Raw genomic sequence first — 15,549 nt, 5'->3', positions numbered from 1 at the left:
GCCTATGTTTTTCTGGGTTTCTGTTATCAGAAGACGGGAGCTTCAAGGAGAGCAAGAAGTTTTCAGAATAACTTAACACATAAATTATCAGTGCAGCATGTTAAACAAGAAATATTTAGTGAAAGGAAATTTACGAAAGATCTCTGGCAAAACCCAAATCAACTTTCTCAAGAAATGGTGCGATGCATGGAAGATATTTTCATCCATCTTGCAGACCCTGTAACGGTCTCTTCCAAGTTCTCACCTGCTGCAAGAACCCATTCTCCCAGATCTCCTTTAGGGCATATTACTACTTCACTATCATCATTTTCTGAGTCATCATCTTTCTTCTCATTTGCAAGAAGTCCACCAGTGGATTTCCAGGTTATGGAGGAAGTCTTGGGGACAGAAAGCACTTTTGATCCTTACAGCACCCGTGGGAAGCTCCGGTGGGCTGATATTGGAAAATACAGCTCAGCAATGGAGGTTTCTTGGATGTCAGTAGGGAAAGAACAGCTTGAATATGCTGCTGAAGCTCTACGCAAGTTTAGGTTTGTGCCATACTGCCTTCTTCCCCTCTGTGAACCATCTTTGAACCCTTTGTTGAATGTCTTATTGTAGATATAATATATATTACACATTGCAAGATATTCCCTACTCTCTCAAAATTTGATAACTAACTACATGCTCAATGCTACATACATGATACACATGAACGAATTGGCGTACTGGGCCTGAAACATTTATAATTTTGATTTTGCAGATTGTTGGTTGAGAAATTAGCGAAAGTGAATCCTGGCTGCATGAATCACGAAGAGAAGCTTGCGTTTTGGATCAATATCTATAATGCTTTAATGATGCATGTATGTACAGTATTGGTGGTTTGACAATTTATTTGAGAAGCAAGTGCTTCCTCTATTTTGGGCTAGGGGATTAAGTATTTTTTGATAGAACAATTCCAGTCCATATCACTATAATTGATGCCTTTTATATTTGTTAAGTCTCTCTCTCTCTCTCTCATTTTTTTTGGGAAGGGGGCTGTTGGTGGTGGTGTATGCCATGGAGATATTTCTATATAGGAAATTCTTTAGCCATATTTGGTGCCAAGTGAAATTGTTGTGGGGTTTGAGTAGTATTTATACAGGGTATCATGAGGTGTTCGGTTCATATTTTCTGATTTTATTATATTTTATGTTTGAAAATGAACCTTTTTCGTGACTACAAATATCAAAATTTTGCATGTTTTGATACCATCATAGTTTCTAAGTAAATCCCTTTTGTGAAGGTTTGATTGAAATTATTTTGGCAGGCTTACCTTGCATATGGAGTTCCAAGAAGTGAATTGAAGCTTTTTGCGCTCATGCAGAAGGTGTGGCTACCAATATGTGCTTTTGGGTGTTTTAACAATGTTCTAAGCTTTCTTATAATATACAATAAAAGCTAGTTTCTGTGGAAGATTGACATCGCTTATTATTTTTTCACAGGCAGCTTACACAGTTGGCGGGCACTCTTTTAATGCTGCTACTATTGAATATGTTATTTTGAGAATGAAACCTCCTATACACCGGCCACAAATGGTATGCAATTTCAGTTTTAGCAGTAGACCTTTATTGATTTGTCTAGACTAAAAGATACCTAACCACAACAATCATTTGTTTAGGCATTACTTTTGGCGCTTCACAAGTTGAAGATTTCAGAGGAGCAAAGTCAATATGTCATTGATCACTTTGAGCCACTCGTTACCTTTGCTCTCAGCTGTGGAGTTCTTTCTTGTCCAGCGGTAGGCAATACTTATTACTATATGTTTAAGCAACTTAAAACTAGTAGTGACTTGAACCCTGCATAAATCATAACTATTCTTGTTTACTAATGTTATCAAAGTGGAAGGGTGTGAATAAAACAGAACAAATGAAGTTCTGGCACAGTCAATATCATTGCATTTGTAAGCAACTTGGAAAGTAGAGAGTGTTTTTAAGCTTGAATGAGTGATAAGTCTTGTCGTTTACCTCTAATGTCCTATAGGTATTTAAAAGAAGCGGGAAGTTAAAGTCACTGTAAGTCGTAATATTTGTAATGAATTCAAAAGGAGGGTGTGGTTTAAAGGCAGTATTAGTGATTGTTTTTCTTGTTTACTTTTCACCTTTTATAACAATTTAAGGGGATAACTGGAGCAGAAGAAAGGAGGTATTTGTACATATGCAATCATTGTCAAGGATTAAAGAAGGGAAATTCTACAGCATGAAAGTGTATGGCTGCAATCAGATTTTCAAATATGGATCTTTCCTTAATTTGAGATATTATAATAAATAAAAGTCGAACCCCTTGGGGAAACAGTAAAGGTGTATGTGTTATTCTTTTTGAGTAGTTGGTGCCAAATGAAGGTACCCTACCCTTAAAAGGAAGCACTAAAAGTGAATGTGCCATTCTTTAAATTCTACTCCTTGAGGAGCCACTAAAGTTGTATGTGTCATTCTTTTTGACCGGTTGGTGCTAAATGAAGTTACTCGGAAACATTTTTTGTAAGCAATTGTATTCACATTATATTAACAAGCGAGAAGTTACAAAAAATGCAGTCAAGCATTCTCTACCTCTGAGGGAGGAAACCAAAGATAGAGAGCGGAAGGACTCTGTCCCAGGAAGGAGAAACCAGAGCCTTGCAGTTTTGTAGTTTGCATTACAAGACAAATGTTGATCAAAATCATGCTTCTGAGAGTAGAAAATACATGTTTACTGCATGAAATAACAAAATGATGCACAATGTGCCAAAAAATGGTGCATAATTGAGCCAAAGAGCCATGGGGCTCTGAGTTGTTCGCCTTCACAGAGATGGAACTGAAGTGACCTGCAGAGAGACTAGAATGTGGTGGAAAAACCGACCTAAGAGTTTCCATGTTGTCAAGAGCTAAATTATGCCACACTGAAACTGCATCGTGGCCTCACTGGAATTGCATTGCACCTGGGCAATGCCATGAACCTGCATGCTGCTTGTGTCTGCCGGGTGCTCCTCCAAAATGTAGCAGCCCCAAGGGTTGGGGCGCAAAGGAGATGAGGCAACATCAACCACCGAGGGGACGAGAGCCTGGGATGGAGGGGGATGAGCCACAGGGGCGCAAGGAAAGGGCGGGGAGGAGGGGTCAACCGAGGAAGAGTGGGAGGGGGAAGGAGCTGGGGAAGAGGAGGGAATGCTGGGTGGGAATTCCAGACGCAGGTCTCTGGCAAGTCGCCTGAGAGAGGAGACACCATGACTTTGGTGAGTGGAGAGTTCAGCTATCTAGCCAACCGCTTTCATTTTCTCTTGGGCACGTTCCTTCAACTGGTGCGCAAGGAGGTTCTTGAGTGCCCAAAGCGTTGGGTGACCCTTGCGTAGTTCAATTTCCTCCATGGGTAGGACCTCCCTGCGTACGGAGTCGGGAATCTTGTTGTCAAACATGGTGGCAATGGTGGCATCATTGAAATTGGTTGGGGGGCACCCTCGACCTCTCCCTTTGCCAGGGTGCCGACCTCTCCCCCTATCGCGATTCTTGGTCACACAGAGCAGAATTGCAGACACGAAGCCGGAAAGAGCGCAGAGGAGAATGTCAGAATGAGAATGCAGGTTGGCGAGAGGAATGAACATGGGATGGTGAAATTAATAATGGGGCACGAGAGTAGAGAGGTCCCATACGAGGGCAACTAGTGTGTAGGAGGGGGAGTGAATGCCACTTGGTGTGGAGGATGAGCCATGTGGGGGCTGTGCGCTGTGAGCTTTGGAGTGGCCTAGGGTCGTTGGGCCACCTAGATCCGGGGAACCTTAGAAGGAAAGATTAAAAGTGAATGTGCCATTCTTTTAGAGTGGTTGGAACCAAACTAGGATACCCTACCCCTTTGATCTATGCAATGTGCAGCAATGCAGTGTTAGCTGTCCTATGCTAGTGCAAGGTTCAATCTTGGGCCATTGACTAAGATATAGCTTCTTTTCTAGAGCTAAGTCAGTGCACCAACGTTAGACCTCTTGTGCCCATGTCAAGTTCAATAATTGTGTTAATGTCAAATTCCTTGTGCAACTGTGATGACAACTCAGCTAGCCACCTTAGTTCCATCTCATAGCGTAGTAGATCCACACAAAATCAAATATAACTGATCATACATGACCAGGTCAAGTATGGATCTAGACCAATGCCCATTGCAGTGATCAACTTGGACCAAGTTGTCACTTGTAACAATTGATCTGAAAATAGGGAGTGGGACGGTTGCTGACATTGTTTATTGTGCTCAAGGTCGATTGTTAGGATTCACCTTGGATGAATCATAGATTAGTGATTAAGTCATCTTCTATGCATGTGAATCATATGTATCATTGTACCCTGTTAGTTAGATCATCTTAAAGCTTTGTATCTGATCATCATGGACTAGCACAAGTTGCCTCACATTCATCTCTACACAAGGATATCTCCTCGTCTCCCTCATAAACGCAACTCAGTTTGTATCTTTCTCTGTAATTGGAAATAGATTGGAGAGATTGAGCCAATATCTTATCTCTTAGTGGATATTCATGGGAGGCTTTTATGGTTGAATGAATTATTGTTTACTATTTTGCTAAGTCACCTGACACGGGGATTCGGGACACGTAGGATTCGGGATTCGTGGTGTCGGATTCGGGACACGCTGACCCCCCGGAACAGGACACGTTATATATTATTTTATTAAAAATATATATATATATATATATATATATATATATATATATATATATATATATATATATATATATATAATATATATATATATATATATAATATTTAAAAATATATATATATATATATATATATATATATATATATATATATATATATATATATATATATATTAAAAATTAGATATTATCATATTTCTTACACAAATTTTAATTAATGATACAAATTTATTGATTTCAAACATAGATCTTCATCTATAGCTATTAGCATGCATAGTACATACAAAATTCAAATAAATGTCAGTGGTACTGGTCACATAAATGATAAATCTATTAAAAATTTAAATCATGATTCATAATTCATAACTGAAAGACAACTTACAACTACAAGATAGTAAGATAAACACACTGACAACTGTAGTTTTCTCATTAAGTCATCAAATCAAAATGTGTTACATAGGTAGTGTTGGTGCAATGCCAATGGCAAATAGAAATAGAAAATATAAAACAACTACAGGTATACAAGCCTCAAGGCATCAATCAGCATCAGAATCAGCATCACCGTCCCCATCATCATGGTCCCCATTGCTCTCCTCTACATCCTCCTCCTCCCCTGTATCCATAGTCGCCTTTGCATCTGCTGGTATGGAGGCTGACCCCTCTAAGTCATCAAATCTAACAGGCTCTAGCACTGGATCATTGAGATCCATGTTGGCCAATGCCAACTCAACAATGGTGTCCAGATCCATATCATCAGGAACAGTGTTACTTGGGAGCGGGAGTGAAAGCGGGGAGTGGGAGCGAAAACGGGAGCGGGAGCGACATATTCAGAAGCTCTTGGTTTGGTGCTCTTGATTAAATACGAGTTCCATACCCTAATACATGACAAAATTCAATGGAAACATTGCAATCCCCCAATCGTAAAATCCTGAAAAACTGATAAGTCTGCTGGATTTTGAATGAAATCTAAAATTCTACTTTCTCCATATGAAATCCAATGAGGCCGGAACCACTCTCAACATCCTGAGTCATTTCATGGTAATGTTAAAAATTTAAGTAAAAGGATGAAAATGAAGATTAAGGAGAATGTCACTTTTACTTTAAGAATTTAACATTACCATGAATAGCATATCAATACTAGGGCCTAGACTTGATTATGAAGCTGCCAAAATGCTCTACTCCTTGCTGCAACAGCACAAATCACTTACCAAATGAAAATATTAATGAGCAAACGCGCCCTTTTCATACCCGCGCTGAGCTTAGCGAGTCCTGGAAACCGGACACGTGTCCTAAAATCACGACACGCCCCTGAAAATTGCAACACGCCCTCGGACACGACGTGTCCTGTGGTTTGGACACGAATCCGGACCGAATCGTGTCGGATTCGCCAGATTCGGGATTCGCAGGGGGTTTAGGACGAATCCGGTTTCCTAGCTATTTTGTGATTTTACTCACACTTATACTACTCAAATAAGTTCTTTACATTATTCATGTGGGCATTGTTTAATTATATTCTCTTAAGTTGTTTACAGAGCTTTCCACTGCACACTATTGTTATGATAAGATTGGTTGCTTTCTAATCCATAGTATATTTGTGCCCTTTGTAAGAACACATCTATAATTAAGTCTCTGGTCACTCGAAACCTTGCATGATTATACTTTATTCAATTTACAATACCATTGATTTGCTTTGTTCAACACAATTTTCGCTTAATGCTTCCACAATTTAGACATTTTAATCTGTGTAGATTGATAGGTTGCCTTCCTGCAAATACTAGATCCTATTTGTTCCCCAATCATTGGTATTAGAGCTTAGATGCCTCTGTTTGGCTTTTTAGTTAGTTGACTTTGGACATCAATGACAAAACTTCTTTGAAGGAGATCCACAGTGCATGTTATGTCAACTTGGAAAAGGTTAGAGGATAGGAAGCCTGGAATCAACCTTACTTCTCCAACCAATCTTTTTTCACACTCGTTGTCATATCCAATGGTTGGCAATACCAACCCCAAAACATATGTTGGATTTGATATGCTTGATTTCATTGGGTTTATTGTTGAATGATGCAAGAGGATCCACCTCCCCTCCCTTATTAGGGTACTTTTGCAGTGAAATTTAGGCTTTCTACGTAGAGCTAGGGATGCAGACTATTCAAGCCTCCATTGTGTAATACAACTACACATGATTCAGGGTTCACAGTCTTCAAATATACAATAGTTGCATATCTTCTACAACCTTTTTTTTCATAGCTCATCCGATTGGATGCTACTTTACATAGGTTAAGAAATGTAGACTCGTCAAGCCTCCACTGCATAATAGAACTACACAAGATTTAGGATTCAGTCTTCAAAGCTATAACAATTGCATATTTTCCACAATCTGTTCTTCTTTAGGTCAAGAAACTGGATGCTACAGAACACAAGTTTGCATGAATGCATCTACTCCATATTTCTCAATCTGTAGCATGAGGATGGCAACCTATACAATGCATTCCACAACAATTATATATTCGACATCTCTAGGCTCTCTTCATGCAAACATCACCCGCAAGTTATGCCACTTCTTGCAATCAATGGTTGGTTTATAAACCAAGGAAATTATCCTCTCTCATATGGGGACTTATCATATCTAGCTTACACAGATACTCTTCTGTGCTATGGAAAATCTCTATGCTCATACGTATATTCAATTGGAACTCTCATCCCCATGAGCATCATACACAACATAACTCAGTCATAGTTCAACACACTAACACATTTCTCTGCACAATTCTCATACTCAAGAGCAATGACATTGTTGGCTAATATTTCCACACACACAAATGCAAACACACACATGCACACATAAATTGATAGAAGTTCACAAGGATGCTGTTCTCTATAAGAGCAAATATTGTCTATCCTCGACATCCCTACAATATTAATCATCCATGCAATAGAATGCAATTTACAACTATAGATACAAAAACAACTCAGCAATATAATCACATAGACTCATCCACACATATGCACAGGGATTTAATGTGGAAACTTGAACTTTTCTATTTGTTTCAGTAGAAATATACATACAATGGCTCAATAGATGCATATCAGCTTACAGAGATTGTTAGGTTGCCTGGCCCAAGGGCATGGCAACCTCAACCATTACCTTGTATTACTCATAAATTTCGTCTCTTCTCCTTAAGCTAACTTCTATTCTTTTTGCAAATTACTGTTTTTGCCTTCTTGACGTTGTATTTATTTATCTTCAACAAATTGTTCGCCTTTCGCTTCCAAATGGTCTTCTCATGCAACTTCAACTACGAATGCTGATGCCCTTTTGTTTTCAACTTTGGTCTTTTCATTTCCATCTTGGACTTCATCCTTCCCAGTGATTCATCTTCTACAACATGCCTTTCTTGCTTGCATTCAGTAGCATGTTTCTTCTTCAACACGTCCTTTGCACTCCCTTCTACACGTGTTGTAATAGAGTAGGGCAATTTTATGGCCTAGGATTTCTTGAAACACTAGGGTTTGCAAAAAAATCTCTAGTAATTAACGCAATTAATTGAATCCTTTAGTAATAATGCTAGCTCTTCTTAAAACAACAAATCATTCAATAACATCTTCGCCCACAATAATGCAAAGAAACCACAATTTCTATCAACATATTTAATCAATTTATGTCCTTCCACAACATAAAGTTCCACGTTCAATTTAAATTAACCATGCAGGGATTGCCCTAACTCAGAATCCGTTAATTCACAAACAAAAGCAAAAGAAACCCTTTACAAGTTTCGTCTGCCGTAGGTCCGCAATCGACTTCAAATCTGCACAGGATTCGAGACTGTGATTTTCGGTCTTGCTACAGGGACCGAAACTGGGGCTACTAAACTTCATGAACGCTGCAGTGGTATCATTGTGGGCTTTAACGCATGGTGACCCTCTCACAAGTTAGCTTCAGGTGCTTGCGCCTTGCCCAAAGCTACAAATCTCCTGCCTAAACCCTAAATGGTGACTCGAGTTTGTTTAATGCTTTAGAGACCCTAATCTCTTGATTGCACATTCAACTTAGGAGACTCTTCGTTGATTATCAACTCGACAACCATAGTCGTCCAACTTGCATTCTTTGTCAGTAGATATAGTTTGCGATCTTTTTTTCAAGAGAAAATCTTGCGTATTTGTCTGAGATGAGGCAGCATTGCCTTTCTGCGTCCTCTCTGTTCACTGAAACCCTTGACGATTTTCAGAGTGAACTTTGACTGCAGACCATAAGCAGTGACGTCACAGATAATCTTCGTTGCTCCTGTGGTTTTCCATGCTCAAGCTTACGAGCTACCCTAAACGCAAAGAATTTGCTGCTGTGGATACTTTGTGCCCAGACCTACGAGCCACTGACCAAACACTCACTGCTTTGAAAATGATCTTGTGCCCAACCAAAAAACCACAAATAATTCGCGGTCTCCAGAATGCTTTCCTGTGCCCAAAATAGATAAGAGAAATGCAAACACTGTCAACTAGGGTGGAATCTTTCACCACTGAAATTGATAAAAAGAAAGGGGTCTTAAAACCCTTAGAGCTAATGCTCAAAATTAGATGAAATGATCCTCACTTGATGATCCAAATGAATTCAATCTTCCTTTATTTATAGACTTCCTTGAGGGGCTTCATCTTCTTAATTGGTTGAGTGTATCTTACTCAAAACCCTAGTTGACCCAAAACTTGCCCAACTATGGGTATTTTGGGGTCTTATCCCCTTTATAAAGGACTATAACCTACAGGGATAGATAGGCTACTAAGTTCATTTGTCCTCAATTCGTGGAGGACATTACACTTGTACAAATTTCATCCTAATTGTTTCTATTATCTAATCCAGATTAGATCATTATATTATTATCATCCATCTCAATGCCTTTAGGGTGGAAAAAGTGGAGGAATCAGTGCACAAGACCATTTTTACTAGTGGTCCTAGTTTGGAAAATTTGGGGTCAAAAACTTTAGGAGCAATTTTGAAGCTTTAAATGAACATTTTTTGTGGTCTCGACCTTATTGTGGACCTAGATTTAACAATCTACATGTCGATACCTTTCCAACTACGTAAGAATCACCTCAATTGGAGCTCGTATGAGAAAGTTATGCCTCCTGGAAGTTGACCTATTGAAATTGACCACCATAATTCGAGGGGATGCCACATTGACCACCATAATTTGAGGGGATGCCACATCAGGCCCCATTATTAGTGGAAAAGGGGCAAGCCACGTGATCATGATGAAGAAGACTCTAGAAGAGTCCATATTGTAACTCTAGTTAAGAGTTGAAGGAATCAAAGTTTCAAACCTAACCACTAGTAGGCTATCGAGTTATGTTATAATTGGGCCACTAGGGGAAAAAGGGGTTCCATTCTTTTCGAGTGCATTTTTTTTCCATAGGTGAGTAGAGTAGCCAAGAGGGATAGGGAGAGAGCACTTTGAGAGGATTTGTGCATTGTAGTAACCCACGAGCCATAGACCTTACTTCTTTGTACTCAAAAACTTTTTCTATTCAGAGAAATAGAGTAGAGCGACCTCACCTTCCAGCTGGGCTTTCTCCTGAAAGGGTTTCCTAGGTTATATCTTGGGCCAAGCGTGGTTTGTGAGTTTTTCATTTTGCTATTCTTTTTTTTTTTTTTTTTCTGCATAATTATAATTTGCATGCATACACAATAAACAATAATTTACAGATCCAAAAATATAAAGAGAAATAAACCCTCGTAGTGTAGATTTTGGATTTTTAAGTATAATTTTATTAGATCTATTGTGACGAACTGTCCAATGGAATATCCACGATAGTTTACAGATCAAATTGGTTTTAAAGCAGGTTTCTTTGGGTAAGTTGTGGAGATTTGCAGGGGATCTAAATCGGCTAAGCCAAAAGTCATAAAACCCTTGTCATGGTTGACGAATTTGTGAATAACCCCCGCGATCTTGCAAAGGAGAGGTTTTCGCGGCTAGAAGCACAAGTTGTAGCTATAAACTGTAACATGAATCTCCTCATGGCAATCCTGACCAATAAGCTCAGGTTGTTTGGAGAAGATTGGGGTTTTAACGTAGATGTTTGATCAGAGGGGAGATTAGGAGATTGGAAAGAAACTAAGGAGTTGAAGAAAGAACCTGAAAAGATCAACCTAGTTTGAGTGTAGTGAACCATTCACTGTCCCTATTCAAAATGGAAGGGAAGGTTGATATCAAAGCCATATCAAGGTGAGATTAATGCTCTGTAGCTAAATCACTAGTTGCAACAATTAGGAGTTTATTTCAGTGTTCATCATATAGGGGAAGAATAGAAGATTTTATTTGCACGGTTGAAATTAGAGAACCATGCCTTGACCTGTTGGGAAAGCCACATGGAGACCTTGAGGTTGGAGGGAGATTCTCCAGTGACTAAGTGGGAGGATTTTAAAACCTCTCATAGAGTCACAATTTTACCTTATCAGGTATCGTAGAGGACTAGTGGATCTAGTGGCACTTCTTCAGGTAGAAGCAGGGGAAGAGTGTACAGGAGTACACCATAAAATTTAGAAAGATGGCCATAATGCTTGTATCTCCCCAAAGAACCCAGATGTACTCCTCAAGTATCTGGGGGGGTCTACACAACCATTTGCGGAAGCAAGTGATGCTGTTCAAGCCTAGATCGATGGATGAGGCTTGTGTACAAGCACAACACTTAGAGAACATAGGCTTGACGAAAGGGAAATCAAGTGGATTGAAGCAGAAGGAGCACTGGGACACTTCCAAGGAGTGGAGAAGAAGTGTAAAGGGGGAAAAGATAAAAAGATGGCGAGCACAACACACCAGTGCAAAGATCCCAACAATAACTGCAACCACTGTAACATTGATAGTCATACAAAAGAGAAGTGTTGGAAGTTGCATCCAAAGCTTAACTCAAAGAACAAAAATAAAGTTAATAAGAAGAAGAATTTCATGGCCACTGGTTCGAGCAACCAAGTTGAAAGCAGCTCGAACGTGGATGAGAAGATTGTCTATACATTAGTGCAAAAGGAGGTGAGTTTGAGTATCCTTCAACAATATGAACAAAACAAAAAGAATAGGCTCTTCCATATAAAGATACATGTTAAAAAGACCAATATTGATGCTCTGTTTGACTCAGAATCGCAGGCGAATCCCATTGCAGCAGAGCTGGTCAACAAATTTAGATTAGAAGTTCGTGATCATTCAAGCCCATATCCATTGGGTTGGGTAAATAAAGATGCAGACATAAAGGTAACCAAATAGTGCAAAATTAGGTTTGCTATTAGTGCTTATTTTATTGATGAAGTAGAACTAGATATAGTTCCCCTTGATGTATGTGGGGTGGTGTCTAGAAGTCCCTATATCTACATGCGAGATGCAATATTCATGCAGAGAGCCAACCAGTGCCGCCTCGTCGAGGATTGAAAATTGTTCACCATCAATGCGCACAAAGGCAAGCCAAAAGTTTCATTGGTAAGTGCCAGCCAAGCTAAGAAACTGATAAGTTCTAGCAAGAAGTATGTTTTACTGTTTTCAAGAGAAAATTAGTCTTTAGAAGAGTCAGCAAGAGTAAAGGCATCCCTGTAGGGGTGTACTAAGAAACATAAACGATAACTGGAAGAGTTACTACTGGAATGTGGGGATGTGTTTCAGGAGCTTAAAGGGCTACCACCCAAGAGGGAAGTGGAACACGAGATCTAGCTATTGTCGGATTCCCCATTGCCAAACATTGGGTTGTATAGGTAGTTTATTATAGAAGCAAGTGAGGAGAAGAAACAATTGCAACTATTGGAACAGGGTGTCATTCCATTGAGTACATCACCATATGGGTCACCCATCATCATTGTGCCAAAGAAGGATGGGACTTGGCGAATGCATATAGATTACAAGGCGTTGAACAAAATTACGCTCAAGAATAGGTACCCCCTGCCCATAATAAATGATCTGCTGGATCAGTTGTAGCAAACAAAATACTTCACCAAGCTGGACCTAAATTCTGGATATAACTAGGTTCAAGTCAGAGAATAAGATACTTGGAAGAGCGCCTTCAAAACCAGGCAAGGTTTGTATGAGTGGTTAGTCACGCCATTCGGCCTATGCAATGCATTGACTACATTTATGAGGTTAATGAGTGATATGCTGCACCCTTTTATAGATTCATTTGTTAATGCCTATTTGGATGATATACTGGTATACAGTGCTACTTGGGAGGAGCATATCTCACATTTGACGCAGGTGTTGGAGACATTAAAGAAGCACCAATTGCTAGCAAATCTCAAGAAGTGTGAGTTTGCACAACAGTCTTGGATGTATCTTGGGTATGTGATAGGTGGAGGGAAATCGAAGGTAGACTCTGCCAAGATGGAGGCTATCATGAAAAGGTTGGTGCCTACTAATGTTTATGAGGTTAGGAGTTTCGTTGGGGTGACATAGTACTCGAGGAAATTCATAGGCTCATTTTCAGCGATAGTAACACCACTCCACGCCATAACAACAACTGGCAAGAGTTTCTAGTAGAGAAAGAGTCAACAAAGAGCCTTTGAAGAGCTAAAGAAGAAAATCAGTGAATCACCAGAGCTGGCATTACTAAACTTGCAATAACCCTTCAAAGTGGAGACAGATGCAAGTGGGTATGCTTTGGGAGTGGTCTTGATGCAGGGAGGAAGGCCTGTATGCTACCATTATGAAGTATTTCATGGGGTAGTTCTTAACTACCCTACCTACGACAAGGATCTCTATGCCCTAGTGTAAGTTTTGAAGAAGTGGAAACAATATTTGATGGGAAAGGAGACAATAATCCACACAGATCACCAACCACTACAATACCTACAGGCCCAAAGTAATCTACAACAAACCAGGCATTACAAGTGGATAGTGTTTTTATAACAATTTCATTTAGTGATCAAGTATAAGAAGCGCAACACAAACAAGTTGGCCTACATGCTTTCAAGGCCACACACATCAAAGGTCACAACTTCGGGAACTCTGATGTACATGGAGCCATTCACCCATGATGTAAACAGAAAGGCATATTTAGAGGACGAGTACTTCAAGGAGGTGTTTCAATAGTTGCAAAGCTAGGGTCATGTGCACGATGGGACAACACAGTTGACTACCATCTCTAGGATGGCTTACTCTATAATTTGTGTTACCCACCAAAAATGGGTGACCCCATAAGAGAAATGTTGAAAAGTAGTGAGTGAAGGTCTTCTTGACTCGTGCCTTAGTCATGATGACAACAAACAATCTTCCTTTAGCATGCACGAGTTCCTATAAATTGGGACGAGTCATGGAGCAATTGACTCATGCATAGGAGTTGGAGGCTCAATCTTGTTTTTCTCCAAGTGCAAGGTATTTTTGGAAAAGGACGAGTTAGGGAGCTTTAGCTTCTAATTAAGGAGAGTCAATTTGATCCAGTTAACAAATCAATCACAAGTCTGAGTTCTAAAATTAACTTGCCAGATTTAGCATGATTGAAAAGCTTATAAGGAGGATGAAGGCACCTTTGTAATTCATTCTTGTATGCACAAGTTGTGTGTGTGAGAGCTTGTTGTGGGAAGAGAGTATCTAGGAGCAACCTAGACACAAATTTGAGGCAGATAACTTCCTTGCAGAAGTGTGCTATGATTTTGGAAGAATTCCTAAATAATAGGGACCTGCTCAGCGCTAGGAAATAGGAGATTTCCAACGAGATAAGAGTAGAGGATGCACAAGGAAATAGGGAGCAAAAGGTCAAGTCTTGAAAGGAGGTTTGTAGCTTAGTCCAAGTAGTGAGAAAAGTTGTATGCTATGTCGAAACAGTTGCCTTGTAAAAGAGATCAGATTGCTCTATTTTTTGTCAATAAAATTCTACAACTAGTAGACGCTTTTCTCTGTTGGGTTCCCTAGAAAATATTGTGTTATTGTATTGTGTGATTATGCTTTTAATTCAGTGTTCATTCCGCTGCAAATTTTTAGTAGAGAAATTTTGGGTCTTGGTGAATCGAACCCAGTTTCAGTTGGTTCATTGAGCAACTCCAAAATTTCAAGGAAATTCTACATGATATCAGAGTGAGGAACAAAATAAAGACCATTGCAAGTTGATTAATACATCACAAGAGCAATTCATCAGTGGAGAAGGACCGAGGTAGCCGCGACCTCTAAAGGAGTCACACTGGAAGTGAAGAAGGGCATGGTTGGGTCTTCCTTCTATGTTCTGTGTGGGCCGGGTAGAGGGATTGTTGGATGCAAGCATAGGTCGAATTCTGTGCATGATTTGTGGTGTGAACACCTTGGAAATAGGCCAAGTTTGTCTCTATCTATCGCAGGAGGGCCGAGCCCTAAAGTGGAGGCAAAACTAAGGTAGATTTCACCTTGGAGGGGTTGTAAAGAAGGGCAGAGTTCCAACACAGGAGATCATGGCCTATGGAAGAAGGTTTGTGAAAGTTTTGAGGCCAAGACGTGGGCTCTTCTAATGCCCTAACTAGGGCCAAAAAACTTTAGATAGCAATGTGCATAGGGTCGAGAGTTTGAGGACAAAAGTGGACGTCTAGAGGTATGTTTTTTGTTGTTGTCCTTCTGAGTTGATGATTGCTAGGTTGGTGTAGGTCCAGATTGAACAGATTTGGTGGCAGGAAGTTCTACAGTATAGGAGGGTTGTTAGAAGTTGCCTTTTTGTGCCTTAAGAACAACATCTTGTGAAGGACTACAAGGTTGTTAGTGGGTAGGTGTTGGAGAGATCTTTGGGTATGCTGGATGACATTCCAAGGGTTGAGATCATACCACTATTTAGAGGGAGCCTCTAACTTCGTTCCATGGAAAAGGAGGATCATGATAGTTTTGGAGGACAATGGAATGGGAAAATTTGTGAAGCAGGCTATACCACCATGACATGATCCCCAACATACTAAGAATGATATCAAGGGAAGGAGGATT

The 15,549-nt window shown here is 39.8% G+C and overlaps 1 protein-coding gene across 5 annotated transcripts in view; it reads left to right on the top strand.

Moving 5' to 3' along the window:
- Positions 1–15,549, top strand: part of LOC149168145 (ubiquinone biosynthesis protein (Protein of unknown function, DUF547)) — a 46,119-nt gene that overhangs the window by 3,707 nt on the left and 26,863 nt on the right. For all 5 annotated transcript variants that reach the window (XM_089428135.1, XM_089428134.1, XM_089428138.1 and 2 more), the window contains exons 8-12: positions 31–530; positions 743–842; positions 1,289–1,348; positions 1,464–1,556; positions 1,640–1,759. In XM_089428135.1, coding sequence (XP_089284261.1) covers positions 31–530; positions 743–842; positions 1,289–1,348; positions 1,464–1,556; positions 1,640–1,759 — 873 coding nt within the window. The remainder of the gene's footprint in view (positions 1–30; positions 531–742; positions 843–1,288; positions 1,349–1,463; positions 1,557–1,639; positions 1,760–15,549) is intronic.

This window comes from Pinus tabuliformis, chromosome 4_2, assembly GCF_031772625.1.
Source record: "Pinus tabuliformis cultivar Carrire ecotype Pingquan chromosome 4_2, CPIR1, whole genome shotgun sequence".
NCBI lineage: Eukaryota > Viridiplantae > Streptophyta > Pinopsida > Pinales > Pinaceae > Pinus > Pinus tabuliformis.
The sequence above is the reverse complement of the archived record's forward strand: the minus strand, read 5'-3'. Positions and strand labels throughout refer to the sequence as shown.